Source organism: Tiliqua scincoides, chromosome 4 (assembly GCF_035046505.1).
Source record: "Tiliqua scincoides isolate rTilSci1 chromosome 4, rTilSci1.hap2, whole genome shotgun sequence".
NCBI lineage: Eukaryota > Metazoa > Chordata > Lepidosauria > Squamata > Scincidae > Tiliqua > Tiliqua scincoides.
In genome coordinates, this window is record NC_089824.1 from 19,226,759 (window position 1) to 19,240,903 (window position 14,145).

Consider the following 14,145-nt stretch of genomic DNA (forward strand, 5'->3'; position numbering starts at 1 on the left):
TGGCAAATGAAGATTTCTATCCGTGTCTACTAGAAATAAGTCCCATAATGTTCAATAGAGCTTAGTTTCCATAAATTACATATAGGATTAAAGCCTTAAATTAGCTGGCTTGAAAACATAGGAATGAAAGGTATCTGCCTTGTCTTGAATTCCACATTCTTTCATTCTGTCTCATCCTGCCTTATTCAGTGTAAGACTTATGAAGGTAGAGAACAAAGTCAGTTCTGGTCAGTTCAGACAGAGGCTCAATTTGACTCACTGACAACATACTCATTTAATTCCCTAGACATAGTGTTCAGGCAGCCAGCTATTGGTAGAGTCTCCTGAAGTGCCATCTGGGAAGCTAAGTAGACATGCTGACCAGCTCCCATTCTTCTATGTAGGAACATTTGGGATGTGAGCTAACTATAATTTAAACAAAGAATGGCAAAGTGATGTAGGCAACAGCCTTGAAAGGGAGTTCCTTCTGGAGAACAGAGGGAAATGAAACTGGAAAAGGAAAGGGCAGTAAGATTTTTCTTAGATAAAATAAGGGGAGAGAGACAAAAGTGAAAGATTATAGGTGAGGGTGTATGAGAGACCATAGTAGGTGCCATGGTGCCAGGCACAGAACTGAAACTGGTTATAGTATAATGTACTACTTATAGTATAGTTGCCTCTTTAGCTGGATAAAGGGGCAGTTATGAATTAATTTTCACTGAGCATAAGGTTTTCAGCAAGGAGAGACACAGAGAGAGAGCATGGTATTTGTGCTAGAAATCAGTAGCCATTGAACAATGGAGCAGGTGCAGCAGCAATGGAGAAGGGGCTTCATTGTTCTCTGCATCTCCACGATGCTGACATTACCACTGGGTTGGGTGGAAGAAAAATGCTTCTGGGGCTCATTTATTGGGAGGTGTACAACAGATATGATTCAGGGGCTGCAAATCCATTGTAATCTGGAAGGGGAAACAACAACAACTAAGAGCACAATCCTAAATTACCACTCTGCTGCAATAGCTCTACCAGCTGCATGTGTCACAAATGTGCTGTCAAGCACGTTTACGCCATTTAAAGAAAAAGCAGCACCAGCGGGGAAACCTCTAGTGCCCTGCTGATGCCGCATCCAATGACATCCACCAGAGGAGGTATGAAATGTGCCGGGGGAAGGTGGTTCAGAGGAAGGGAGCGGGTGTTTCTGGGTGGAGGGATGGAATGGTGGGGCAGATTGGTCCCGGGGGGGAGGGATTGGCAGAGTAGGCCTCCACCATTTTCTAAACCCATCATGGGTCTCCCGGCTCCCAGCTTGATTTGGAATTTACACTTTGATGCAGCAAAATGCAATACATTGTGTGCAAAGTTTGCATGCAATTAAGCATGGATTTGGAATAGGGGGATTGAGGAGCAGATTTCCTGCCTCCTCTCCGCTCCCCACCCAGAAGCATCCCTGATCTTCCCACTCCCTCCTCATCCCTTCCACCACCTGCCTCCTAACCAACTCAGCTTGTGCCAGCGGATGTTTCACTGCCTGCCCACATGTGTGGCCACTAGTGACTGCACTGGCTGGCAGTCCAGAGTGCACAGCACTGGTCATGGATCCAGGCATCCAGGTGACTTCTGGTAGGATCCAGGCACTTCCTCCTCGATCCTGCTGATTCCACTGGCAGTACCCGTATTCTGCCAGAGATAGGAGTGAGCTGTAGGTGTATTGATGGAGTGGGTGGTAAATAACTTCTACTGCAACATTTGTAAGCACTACTGAAGAACTCAGAGGTCAAACGATGATGAATAACACACAGTACATGAGACATATAACAACACACTATGAAGGGATAGGGGTGAAGCCTGGTGCTGTGATGCCACCTCCACTCTCCATGAATGTTCATTATGAATGCCTGAAAAACAAGGTACATTATAAATCCAAAGAATAAAAGAAATCTTTACTCCGCACCACCAACAAACACACAGGCATAGGCTTGGAATGAAACTGGGCCACTTACTTACTTACTTACTTACTTACTTAAGCAGCAGGGTACTAACTATCCCAACTTGATGTGTGGGGATCTAAATTGGGGAAAAACAGCCAAGCCACCAAACTTCCCCGAGATGCTCGGTCCAGGGACTAAGCTTACCTATCCTCACCAACCCCTGAGGGTTGAGGCAGCTGTATAGCACAACCTACAACTAAACCCTGCATGGGCATTGCCTATTCCAGACCAGGGACTCGCCAGCCAGCCTCCTTCGAGCCGGTCAGGCAACATGGGCGCGGTTCTGGCTCACCCCTGGCCCTGACATACCTCAGATTGTACACCATAGCCTAGGCCTACCTGCCCAACCCCACACGCCTCTTACCAAAGTGACTAAACCTACCATACAACAGCATCCTCCTACCTCAGTCCAGGGTAGGCGAAAGAAACCAACACACCAGGCCAATTTGTGTGCCAGCCAAAAATTCCTACCCGGCCCTCAACGAGCAACCAGCTAATCTTGGACTGATGAGAGGGAGGGTGGGAGGGGGATGCTGCAGGGACCACTCTGGGCTGGCTGGGCAAGGCGCAGCCCAGCCAGCCCATTGAACCCTCCTCCGAGCCCTGCAGGACCAATCAGGAGCAGGTAAGCCTGTGCCTCTCTCCATGGCAGGGATTGGGAAAAAATCGCTTATGTCAGATCCCCTTTATTTAGTTTATCTGACCATTCATTGTTTAAATCCCTCACTAGGAATTTATTCATTCATTCATTTAAAGGTTTCTCTCTCACCTTTCCTCTTGCAAATAAGGTGTCTGAGCTGACCACAATAAAACACAAATAGTGTACAATAATAACAAATACACTACAATACAAAATATGGAGCATTATAGCAACATGGTCATATAGATTGAGAAGAACAGTCTCCATCTACATGACCATCTCGCTATGCTTAAAGAAGTCAGAATTACTTGTTCAAGGACACTTTGGAGACAGTGTGCATTATATCAAAATTGATATGGAAATTAGCAGCTTACAGGCAGTTGCCTTTGAACATACTTTGTTACCCTCCAATAACTTGAACAGTTGGTAAATGATTTCATTTTCACTGTAACACCTGGCCAGTTTCAAATTTCAGATATGTAGATAACTCAAGATTGTGTTTGCTAACATTAAACAAACAAACAAAAAAAAGAAACAAAGAAAGAAAAGTATTCATCCAAGGGATGCTTCGGAAAATACAAATTTCTGCCTGGATGTTGTCATTCTGGAATACTTGGCCCTGGTCACGGAGCAGCACCAATGCATTAATTATCTTGGAGTAGGTTTCTGTACTTTGTCCGGGTTCCATAGACCTAGTTCTACATGCTGTGCGTGTGTATGTGTGTGTCTGTCTGTGGACCTGTTTTGGAACCTGTTTTTCACAAATGTCCGTTTCTGTGCCACATAAACAAGTGGAATATTGGTCTTTTTTCTGTGAATGGAAAGCTCCTACTCATGCCATATCACAAACTGCTTTTTAAGCCCCCCCCCCACCTCTCTGAATCTTGTCATCTGCATGGGAGGGAACCGAAAGGATGCAAGGGAGGGCACCAGGATGAGGTCTCTTGTTATCTGGTGTGCTCCCTGGGGCATTTGGTGGGCCACTGTGAGATACAGGAAGCTGGACTAGATGGGCCTATGGCCTGATCCAGTGGGGCTGTTCTTATGTTCTTATGCTGAGGGTGCTAGACTAGTTTGGCCTTGGTCTGATCCAGTAGGGCTCTTCTTATGTTCTAAACTTTACTTTTTAATAACTTGAGTTACATGTAGAAGAAGAGTTTTATTACGTACCAATAGTCAAAGCTGTAGAATTTTTGTTTCTAACTATTACCTGGACAAGTGCTTGCATGCACATAGTCACACGCACTTTTATATTTAAATTAGAATATTGGCCTTAGGGATTGCATTGTACTGCCAGAAGTGCTGTGGCAGAAGGGGTAAATTGCCCCATACGTCCATAGTTTTTTGTTGTTTTTTTTTCCTAGATAAATGACTCATTTATATATAAATAAAATATGAGAGACTAAGAGCACAATCCTAACCCCTTATGTCAGTACTTTCCAGCACTGACATAAGGGCAATGAAGCTCCGAGGTAAGGGAACAAACATTCCCTTACTTTGAGGAGGCCCCTGTGAGTGACACTCAACTGCAGGATACAGCACATGTCCCATTGGCACTGCTATGCCAGTGCTGGAAATCATCACTAGCATCCTTCAGTCTCGGAAGACTATGGTATCACGCTCTGAAAAGTGCTTCTGGAACAGCGTCTAGTGTGACTGAAAAGGCCAATCAGGAGTGACAATCCCTAACACACTGGGAGCAAATGTAGTCTGTCCCTGGTGTGTCTCCCTGGCTACAGGCCTTCCTTCTTTGCCTCTTTGGCTCAATCTGTTGGGCAAGTGTCTCTTCAAACTGGGAGAGGCCATGCTGCACAGCCTGCCTCCAAGCAGGACGCTCAGAGGCCAAGGTTTCCTACCTATTAAGGTCCAATCCTAAGGCCTTCAGATTCCTCTTGCAGGTGTATCGCAGCTGTAGTTTACCTGTAGGGCGCTTTCCATGCACGAGTTCTCCTTAGAGGAGATCCTTTGGGATCTGGCCATCGCCCATTCTCAGGACATGACCAAGCCAATGCAGGTGTCTCTGTTTGAGCAGTGCATACATGCTAGGGATTCCAGCTCATTCCAGAACTGTGTTGTTTGGAACTTTGTCCTGCTAGGTGATACCGAGGATGTGTCTGAGGCAGCGCATGTGGAAAAGCATTCAGTTTCCTCTCCTGTTGTGAGCAAAGAGTGCTGGAAAGCACTGACATAAAGGGTTAGGATTGCACCCTAAAGTATATTCTTACTAAATAACCTAAAACTGCGATCCTCAACACACTTACCCAGGACTAAGCCTCAAATAATGCAGTGGAGCTTACTTCTGAGTAAACACACGTAGGAGTGTGCTATAAGACCTTCTGTGAATTCCCTGTCTTTGATTGATATTGTTGATAGAGGATGAAAAATATACATTTTTAAATACCAATTTATTTTTTCCTGCCAGGTTATTCAGATTAATTTTGAAGAATTTGATCTGGAGATTGGCTATGACACATTAACAATTGGAGATGGAGGAGAAGTGGGTGATCCCAGAACGGTCCTTCAAGTGTAAGTTTCCTCAATTTATAGTCTGTTGAGTTGATGTCCATCTTCACACAAATGTGGCATTCTGTGAAGTGTGGCAAATTGTCATATAGAACCACCATTGACTATTCTTTTTAATTGCCTGCAACTGATTTTCAAAAAGTCTAGCTACTCTGCAGGGGTATTTTGATGAATACCCTGTTCTTTCTCTCTGCCCCCATTTTCACCTATATTTCCTTATTTTTGGACACTTCAAACCGAAGCTCCTATGCAGGTTCAGCAACCTAAAAAACTGCTGGCAAGTGGCTTTTGTCCCTTTTTGAAACTATAGTGAGCATATGATTTTGTGAATTCAGAACCATTCTTGACTGGTTAGAGCTACTCTGTCCGGCAGTAAGGGTTGCCTTGCTATTTGGCAGTCAATCCTGTCTATCTAGGTAAAGCAGTGAAATTGTGAGGCCTGGTGGGTTTTACTCCACCAATCTGGTGATGACATCATAAAAAAGTTATTTAGGTCCAATCACCAGGAAGTTCACTGTGGTTTTCTGTCAGTCTGTCATAGGGAGCTGGTACCTGGAAGACACCCCCTTACTGTAGAGTAAATGCAGGAAGTGAGGGAAAATGTAAATTTCAAGTGCTATGAACTGTTTATAGCTGGGGTGGTCAGGGAATGAATTTTGCTTTATCTGCCATTTTTACTACAAACCCACCCTGCCAACTTCACCACTTTAACAGTACTCACACAGTAGAGGGGGCAGCCTGTGGATTGAGCTCTGTGAGTAGGACACCAGCTCATCTGCATTAATGGTGACTGTGTCCATTTGATTAAAACTTTTCTTTTTACTCATCCAGCCAAGTTCAGACATTTTCCATCAGCTTGCTTGCATCTTTCCCTTTTTCTCCTCCCTTTTTTTGTTTAATTCCTTTTCTTTTGGATGTTTCATAAAATAGGTACTGCCTAGTACCTCTATGCCTGCCTAGTCCATATTCATAGATACTACAGTAAGTTGTGACAGCTCTTTCCCATGCACATGCTACTGTGGGTTTGATTTTTAATGAGTCCTAGGTTTGGTGATCTCCTGGGGGGAGTGTTCCCAGATGCCCCCCCCCATGTCTGGTCTCTGTAGCCCTGAAATGATAGCCATGTAAAAATTACTAATGTTTTCTCCTTCACACCTGCTTGTACAGTAAAAAGAACACAGGAAGCAGGAAGAGGTACATTCATGCTAACTACTAGGTGCTTCTCCTCTTAGTCAGCCTGTCTTCTCCTAGTCCCCTCTTCCTTGACAGGTGTGTGGCAACATGAAATGCAACCTATGCTGTATCACAATTTATTCATCGTTTAAAAGAATGTTCCAGAACATCATTTTTTTTTTTTTTGGGGGGGGGGGTGAATAAAAAAAATAATTGTGTGGTTGTGATGTGCTAGAACAGGAGCCAACACCTGAAGATAAGTGACATAATTTAAACAAAAGTACATCAAGCACGTTTGCCCTGTTTTTTACTGATTGTTTCTGTATCTGGCATTTCTCTGGAACTGCATTACTAAGAATCAAATTCAGCTAGTTCTGTGCATGTTCACATCCAGATATTCCATGTAGATACAATAAGTGCATGTAGGGCCATGGAAGGCAGAATTGACCCCTGACCTTACCCATGTCCATTAGAACATGCATAGCAAGCCCCTATATTTTCAGCTACATGCACTGCATGTGTTGGAGTCTCTACAAAAATTCTAATACATGTGTGTTAGTTGGGGAGAAGACCCTTTCTTCACAATGCAATCACCCCACTGCCATGTGTTTTCATTGGTACAATGGCCTTCACTGACCTTCATTTTGAATCCCTTGAAAGATCTTTGGGCTCTACATAATCTACCTTCTTTCTAAAGAAGGTTAAAGAGAATATTAATGAATGACAGCCTGAAGTTATTTAAACATTTTAGCATGTGATTTCCACTTAAAGCATGATCCTAAAGTCACTGTAAATTCCACTGACTCCAATGGAATTTACTCTTCTGTAGTCAAAGCTTGGAGCTTTGGTGTTGTCAGTGAATTGGCAGATGGGAAAATAAATTATAATACAAATACAATTTTCTCTGGATAGAGAGGGATTCTGATATTCTAAAAATGAACTGTTGATCACAGCTTGATCTTCTTCTTCTTCTTCATTATTAAGAATAGTTACATACCACTTTTCAACCAAGTGGTTAGATCAGGGGTGCCCAAACCCCTGCCCTGGGGCCACATGCGGCCCTCAAGGCCTCTCAGTGCGGCCCTCAGGGAGCCCCCAGTCTCCAGTGAGCCTCTGGCCCTCTGGAGATTTGTTGCAGCCTGCACTGGCCCGACACAACTGCTCTCAGTGTGAAGGCAACTGTTTGACCTCTTTGCGTAAGCTGTGGGATGAGGGCTTTCTCCACTGCTCGCTGTTTCATGTCTGTGATGCAATAGTGGCAGCAAAGGAAAGGCCAGCCTTGCTTTGTGCCAGGCCTTGAGCTATTGCAAGACCTTCATTCATTCATATAAGTTCATCTTTAATATATTCATTTATGTAAACTTATGTAAATTTATTCAAATTTTAAATGTAAATTAATTCTTTCTTTCCCTGGCCCCTGCCTCAGTGTCAGAGAGATGATGTGGCCCTCCTGCCAAAAACCTTGGACACCCCTGGGTTAGATTGTAAAACTCAAATCCTAACCAACTTTCCAGCACTGGCATAGCTGTGCCAATGGGATATGTTGCATCCTGCAATTGAGTGGCACTCACAGAGGCCTCCTCAAAGTAAGGGAATGTTTGTTCCCTTACCTCAGAGCTGCATTGCCCTTATGTCGGTGCTGGAAAGTGGGTTAGGATTGAATAACGCAGACCCCTTAACAATCTCCAGCTTTAAAACATGATTAGTTTTGCTTTTGGTGCTTGTTCTCTAAAATAAAGAGCAACCACAGAAGTGGGAAACTCATTCAAGATAGGGATTGCTGCATGGGAAAGGGGGATGAACTCTTTTCCTCCATCATGGTCTCAATCTGGATTTCCCCCCCATGCCTGGAGCCTCCCTCCTGTGGGAAATAAAAAAAAAAAATGAGGGTCCGAATCTGGATCACAGCATGGTTGGAAAGAGTCAAAGTTCACGTCCTCTGAAATGGAAGCTGTGTTTCCATTCCTGATCAGTCATCTGTCCCATGGCTATGTGACCCACCTGAAATTGACTCTTGACCCATAGTCTCAGAAACACTACTGTAGATGTTTTATAACAGCTACAGTTAAAATACTAACAATATGCTTCTAGAGATGACACTGTCCCTTTGATTTCACCCTGTTGTGTCGTCCCATTGTGTGTGTCCCCCCCCCCCCCCCGCACAGTTTTATGATTTCACATCTTCCATTCTCTGTATAGCCCTTGGAAGGTTCATACCTTTGCTAACGGGGCAGGTGGAGAGCATCTCCCATTAATGATATATTGTCTAGTAGTTCAGGTGTGTGATAGGAAGTTGTGGGTTGACTAGAAATCATGACATTCGATTGCTTTCATATCACAATGTTCCACAAGCCCTCAGAAAAATATAAACACGACGTCAACATCATTTCCCATCATTTCAGATACAATCGTCTACTATTTTTTTCCCCCACTTTCTCTTCTCGCACCCCTCATTGCTTTCTTCTTGGCAAATATGAATCATTTTACACATGTCTAGTCCAAGATGCTAATGTTTTGTAGCAGTCCATCTGAAGCAAGACATACATTTAAAAAGACTGATGAAATTACATTTTGTTGTGAATGCAAATGAACACTCCATCATTTTCTCTTATCAGGAGATTACTCAAGTTTTTGTAAACTTCAAAGTAAGGTTGCCACTATATTATAATAAAGAAGATTTGTGGGCAAAGATGTGCAAATAATTTGCTGAAAATCTTTTTCCAATTTACAGTGCTGTCAGCCTAAGCATGATTGTCTCAGAGTTATTTCTTGTTCCAATTGACATCTTAATCTGTTTAGCAAGATTTATTCATTTATATATTTCTCTTTGATATGTTTCTTGGTGGCAAGTGAAATGGAGAAACCCCTTTTGGGATGCAATTTGATATATTAGCTATTCAGAAATTAAAATATGTTTCCAAATTGCAATGAGAGAAGGCTGATGATTCACAATCCATGTAACAGCAGTGGCCCCAGGGGACACTCTTACAGCCACGTCTCTTCAAACACAATACACTTCCCATCAGACTGATAAGTATCAACTTAAGTGGCAATTGATAAAGAACATCTCTGTCATGATGGACATTTATTTCTTTTCTTCTCCCTTTGCCATTAAGAAAGCACATGGAAGGATTAACTTAAAAGACCATTTCTCCACGGTTATAATTGAGATTGTAGCAGGAATGTCATGTATAGGTATAGTATACAGTTATTTCAAGATATCTCATTAAGAAAAAAGGTTTTTACACAATATTTTACAGGTGGTGTTCTACACCAAACAAGCTGATTTAAAAAAAACAAACAAACATGGGCAGCCCAATCCTAACTAGAACTGGGTTGCTCATTATGACAGTGGAACACAGTTTCACCATTGTAAATGGCCATACAGCAGTCCACACAGTACGCCGCCAACAACCATTTTTAATCCACTGCCACTGAGGTCCACTTCCACTGCCAGCTGCTTCGGGCAGTGTGGGTAAACTGGCAGTGGCAAAGAGGAGCTAGGATGGGTGTAATGGGGCAGGAGGAGGCAGAACTTTATGGGAAGGGCAGGAAGGGGAACGAATGGGGGGTTTCTGGGCAAGGAAGGGGTTAGAATAGGAGAAGGAGGAGGCAGAACTTGGTGGCATCCAAATGTGCCAGATCCTAACCCTGTTCCTTGTCCCTTTCCTCTCCCTTATTGGTTGTGAGCTAACAAAATAGCTGGCACAGATCCAAGGAGACCCATTAGAGCAAAAGAAGCTTGCCTTGGGGTAAGGGAACAAAAATTCCCTTATCATGAGGAAACCTGTGCAACTGCCCTCCCTCGCAGGATACTACTATGCCACTTTGGCATAGTTTCATTCAGCAGTGGGGGATTTACAACCAAGTTCTATCCCTGTGGCTACTGCTGCACCCAATGGCACCATCTGGGCCACCAGAGGTGTCCTCTGGAAGACCCTCCCCCCCCCGGAAAGCCCCTAGCCCTGCAGTGGGGCTTCTCAAGTCTGCACTGGCTCTTTTGCTTTGCAGCCTGACATGGAGGATAGGATATGACGGAGTAACGCTAAACCATTGTTGTGATTGCTATTTGCAAATTAGGTACTGGTCATTGGGTAATTTTGTTCATGCCTGGTCTGTAGGAGTATCTGCTAGAAGCACTTAATTTGGTGATAGAAATACTGTACAGTATAAATCTATTAGCAAAATCTTATACCTGTGAAAGTCATTGCTCTCTCAGGATATGAGCTCACATATAGATATTCTAAGTAGTGGCAAATCTACTGACCTGTTATGATTATATAATGTCAGGATATTTTGCTTCATGGTGGTAGGAATACCGTTGGTACCATTTCTGTCTGGAAACGTGATTTTTTTATTTTTTTTTTTAAAGCAGAATATCTGGAATATAATGAACAAGAATATCAGATGATTGGGAAGTGTGCTAAGACTAATTGTAATCAGGAACTCTGGAAATCCTCACAGTCGTGATATTGCCGCGTAGCTCATCTTAGTGCTTCAGAGCATAGAGGGCTCCATATACACAGCTGTGGCCATGTAGTCTTTTGTTTGGGATTAGGTGGAAAGCCAGGCACAGATCAGAAATGTTGCCTCTCACCAAGAGCTTTCAAACCAGAGATTGCAGCTGTGTGTAGGAATACGTAGGTGGCTTGCCTCATATTTGCCTCTGTAGTGAGAGTGAGGCTCCTCAGCTTTGAATCCTTCTTGCACAACCTGCAGCTTTTTGTGAAGGATCTTGCTACCGACTCAGTGCCATCCCATTTCAGGCAGGGTCAGACCAAGCAGGGTAGTGTCATGTAGTCCCTGTCATAGTGGGGGCCAAGCACAGGTGCCGCTGTACTGATGTTTCACATTGCAGTTATATTGGATGAAATAAATCTGTATTAAAACATTAACCATAAAGGAAATATATTGTTTTTTCCAGTGACTTCTGCAATCTGAGGGACCACGGAGCGTATCTAGAGATTGTTGTCTGAGGAGTGATTCACAGACCAGTTCAGGGTCATAATTATTCAACAGAAGGTATAGCCTATTGGCCCTTCTGGCTTGCTTTGAAATTAAGGGCTTACCTGCATTGTTGCATGTCCAGCAGTGCCCGGACCATAAGCAACCTAAAAAGGGAGGGAAGGGCTCTGCTAACATCTGTAGGTCTCTCATACTGAGTCAAAGCCTATTTAACTCAGTACTGTCTGCACTAACTGGCAATAGCTCTCAAGGCCTTGGGTTTCAGGCAGGGATCTTTCTCACCCCATCCTCCCACACCCCCTCCTGGTGCAGTCTATTCCCAGGAAAATGCAAAGTGGAGTTTCACACAAGGGCCTTGCCGCAACAGGCTTGTGGATGCTTATAGGGGAGGTGCAGAAATGCCTACTTAGAATGAATGACCAGGTCCTAATGCAGAGTGTTTAGCATGATGGTGACAATCCAGCAGGGGAGAACAATACTGACTCCAATGGGGCTGTTCCATGTCCTACTACTTATGTGCAGGCCATGTGCAGCAATGCAGCCTAGGACTTCATTATTCTTCAGTGTTTCAATTCATTCATAGCATCTGGGTAGTTATTGTGATAGTGTGATGAGAATCCAAATATTACAAACTGTATCTGGAACGCTTGCTCTTATGTCACAAACTGTACAGTGTTCTTCTTCCCCTTTTACCCTAAATGTTGTTTGCAAGAGTCACACAACATTACTGTAATCATGTCATTACTTAACTACACAGAGCTTAAATATTGTGAGCTGGCGTACTCTCTCCTGGTTTATTTTTTATCCTGGTTTATAAGTGCTGTGTATTCTTGTCCTTGCAGTACTGTAATCAACATTTCTTGCTTGTTTTTTAAACATCTCTTATTTGCAGCCAGTTTCCAGCTAATGGACGTTTAATTTTGTTTATGATTAGGTTAACAGGAAGCTTTGTGCCAGATTTAATTGTCAGCATGAACAATCAGATGTGGCTGCATCTTCAGACTGATGAAAGTGTGGGCTCAATTGGCTTCAAAGTTAACTACAAAGGTAACTATATAAGTGATCAGCGATGTCCCCACAAGGTTGTAAATGTAAGCCTTGGTTTTCACTGTGTATAAAATGTTATTAACCTATGTTGTGTGTAGGCTGTTGTTAGCCTACTGTGCTGTGTCATCATGAAGACAGATGAAACAACTGGAGAAACTCTTATTTGGGATTTGTATGAATAACTCATGAGATCTATTGGTGAAGCAAAAGTAACAGATCAACTAACAGTGCCATCCTGTGCTTATCTACTTAGAAACAAGCCCTGTTTTGTTTAATGGAACTTATTCCCAAACAAGTGTATATATAATTGCAGCCCAATAGCCTAATCCTAAATAGGACTAGGGTACCCTTTATGACAGTGGCACTCAATTCCCCTGCTCTAAATGGTCATATGGTGGCATGCTGCATGTGCAGCCAGTGGCAGTGCCAGAGACTCTCTGCCATTGCTGGATACCTCCGACAATGAAGGTAATCCAGCAGCAAGGGTGGGGAATGGCAGGATGGATGGAATGGCGCAGAGAGGGAGAGGAATGAGAGGGTGTTTCTGGGTGGGGAGTGAATGGGTGGGAGGCAGAACGGGAGAGGAGGGGGCAGAACTTGGTGGCACCCTTGCATCAAGAATGTCTCCATACTGCCCCACCCACAGGATACAGTGTGTGCTTCATTGGTGCAGCTGCATTAGTAACATTTTTCCCCCCTGAAGTATTGGGGGGGGGGATTAAAGAAATATAGTTTCAATCCTATACACACTTAACTGGGAATAAGTTCCACTGAACACAGCGGGAGTTGTTATGAATAGACATGGCTAGAATAATGCTGGTGGTGTTTAAAACACCTGTGCATAAAGACAGAGAGTACATCTTTTGTACAATAAAAATAGATTCTGTATTAGGCTGTGGCATTTTTTCCCTTCTAAAGAATTAGAGGAGCAGTAGGGAAATAAGCCTCATGTCTCTCTATGACATATATGTGAAGCTACTGAAAGAAGAAAGGAACCTGCTTCTAAACAGGTATGTGAATTATTGATCTTGTACTGTTATATTTCTCTCTTAGATGTTAGATGTCTATGAGTATAAAAAGTTATCCTTGTTCAAAGTGTAAAAGCCACATGGATGACTGGGGACAAAATTTGAAGTCAGGAACACAACTCTCTGAGCAGCTGGTCTTAAAAAAACAAGTTGGTGAATCAAGTGAATGGTATTCAATACACTTCACTCCATGACTCCTGAAGATGAGAAAGCACTTTGTGGTTGTAAAGAAGGGATGGTCAGAGGTGGGTTTGAATGCTGTTTCACTCACACTGCCTCTACTAAGTTCAGAATTTAGCAGGTGTCAACTTCTCACTTGCTGCCTCTGTGGTTTTTTTTTTGTGTGTGTGTGTCTACAAAACTTACTGAGACAGTTGGGATGAGATCTGTATGTTACAGCATGTTACATTCCTGACCCAAAATGTCTTTATGTTAATTTCATTGAGCTGTATTTGATATGTATCAAAACACTGTCTTAAAGTTACATTTGATATACAGTATTGATACATTGTGTTTCCAAGTAATAGGTAATGCCACATTCGGCATTTGAGAGAAATTGGATGTGCTGTTATACCTGTATTTGGCAATGTTTATCCACAAAACTTTTGGAGTTTCAATATTTTCTTTGTGGGTATCATAAAGGTTGCAAATTGCTATGAGTTAAAAAAATATGGCTAAACAGAGGAGTGATTTTGCCTCTGATACACTCAAATGTAAGAGAAGAATAAATGCAATGGAATTACTTTTGGTTACTTTTCAGTAGCCTCCAGCTGATTTTGTTCTGTACCTATTCAAAGAATTA

General features: G+C 42.9%; 1 protein-coding gene across 1 annotated transcript in view; it reads left to right on the forward strand.

The window, feature by feature from the left end:
* CSMD3 (CUB and Sushi multiple domains 3) overlaps nt 1-14,145 on the forward strand; it is a 710,986-nt gene that overhangs the window by 402,664 nt on the left and 294,177 nt on the right. The window contains exons 13-14 of the mRNA XM_066624387.1: nt 5,030-5,133; nt 12,203-12,315. Of these exons, the coding sequence (XP_066480484.1) occupies nt 5,030-5,133; nt 12,203-12,315 (217 nt within the window). The remainder of the gene's footprint in view (nt 1-5,029; nt 5,134-12,202; nt 12,316-14,145) is intronic.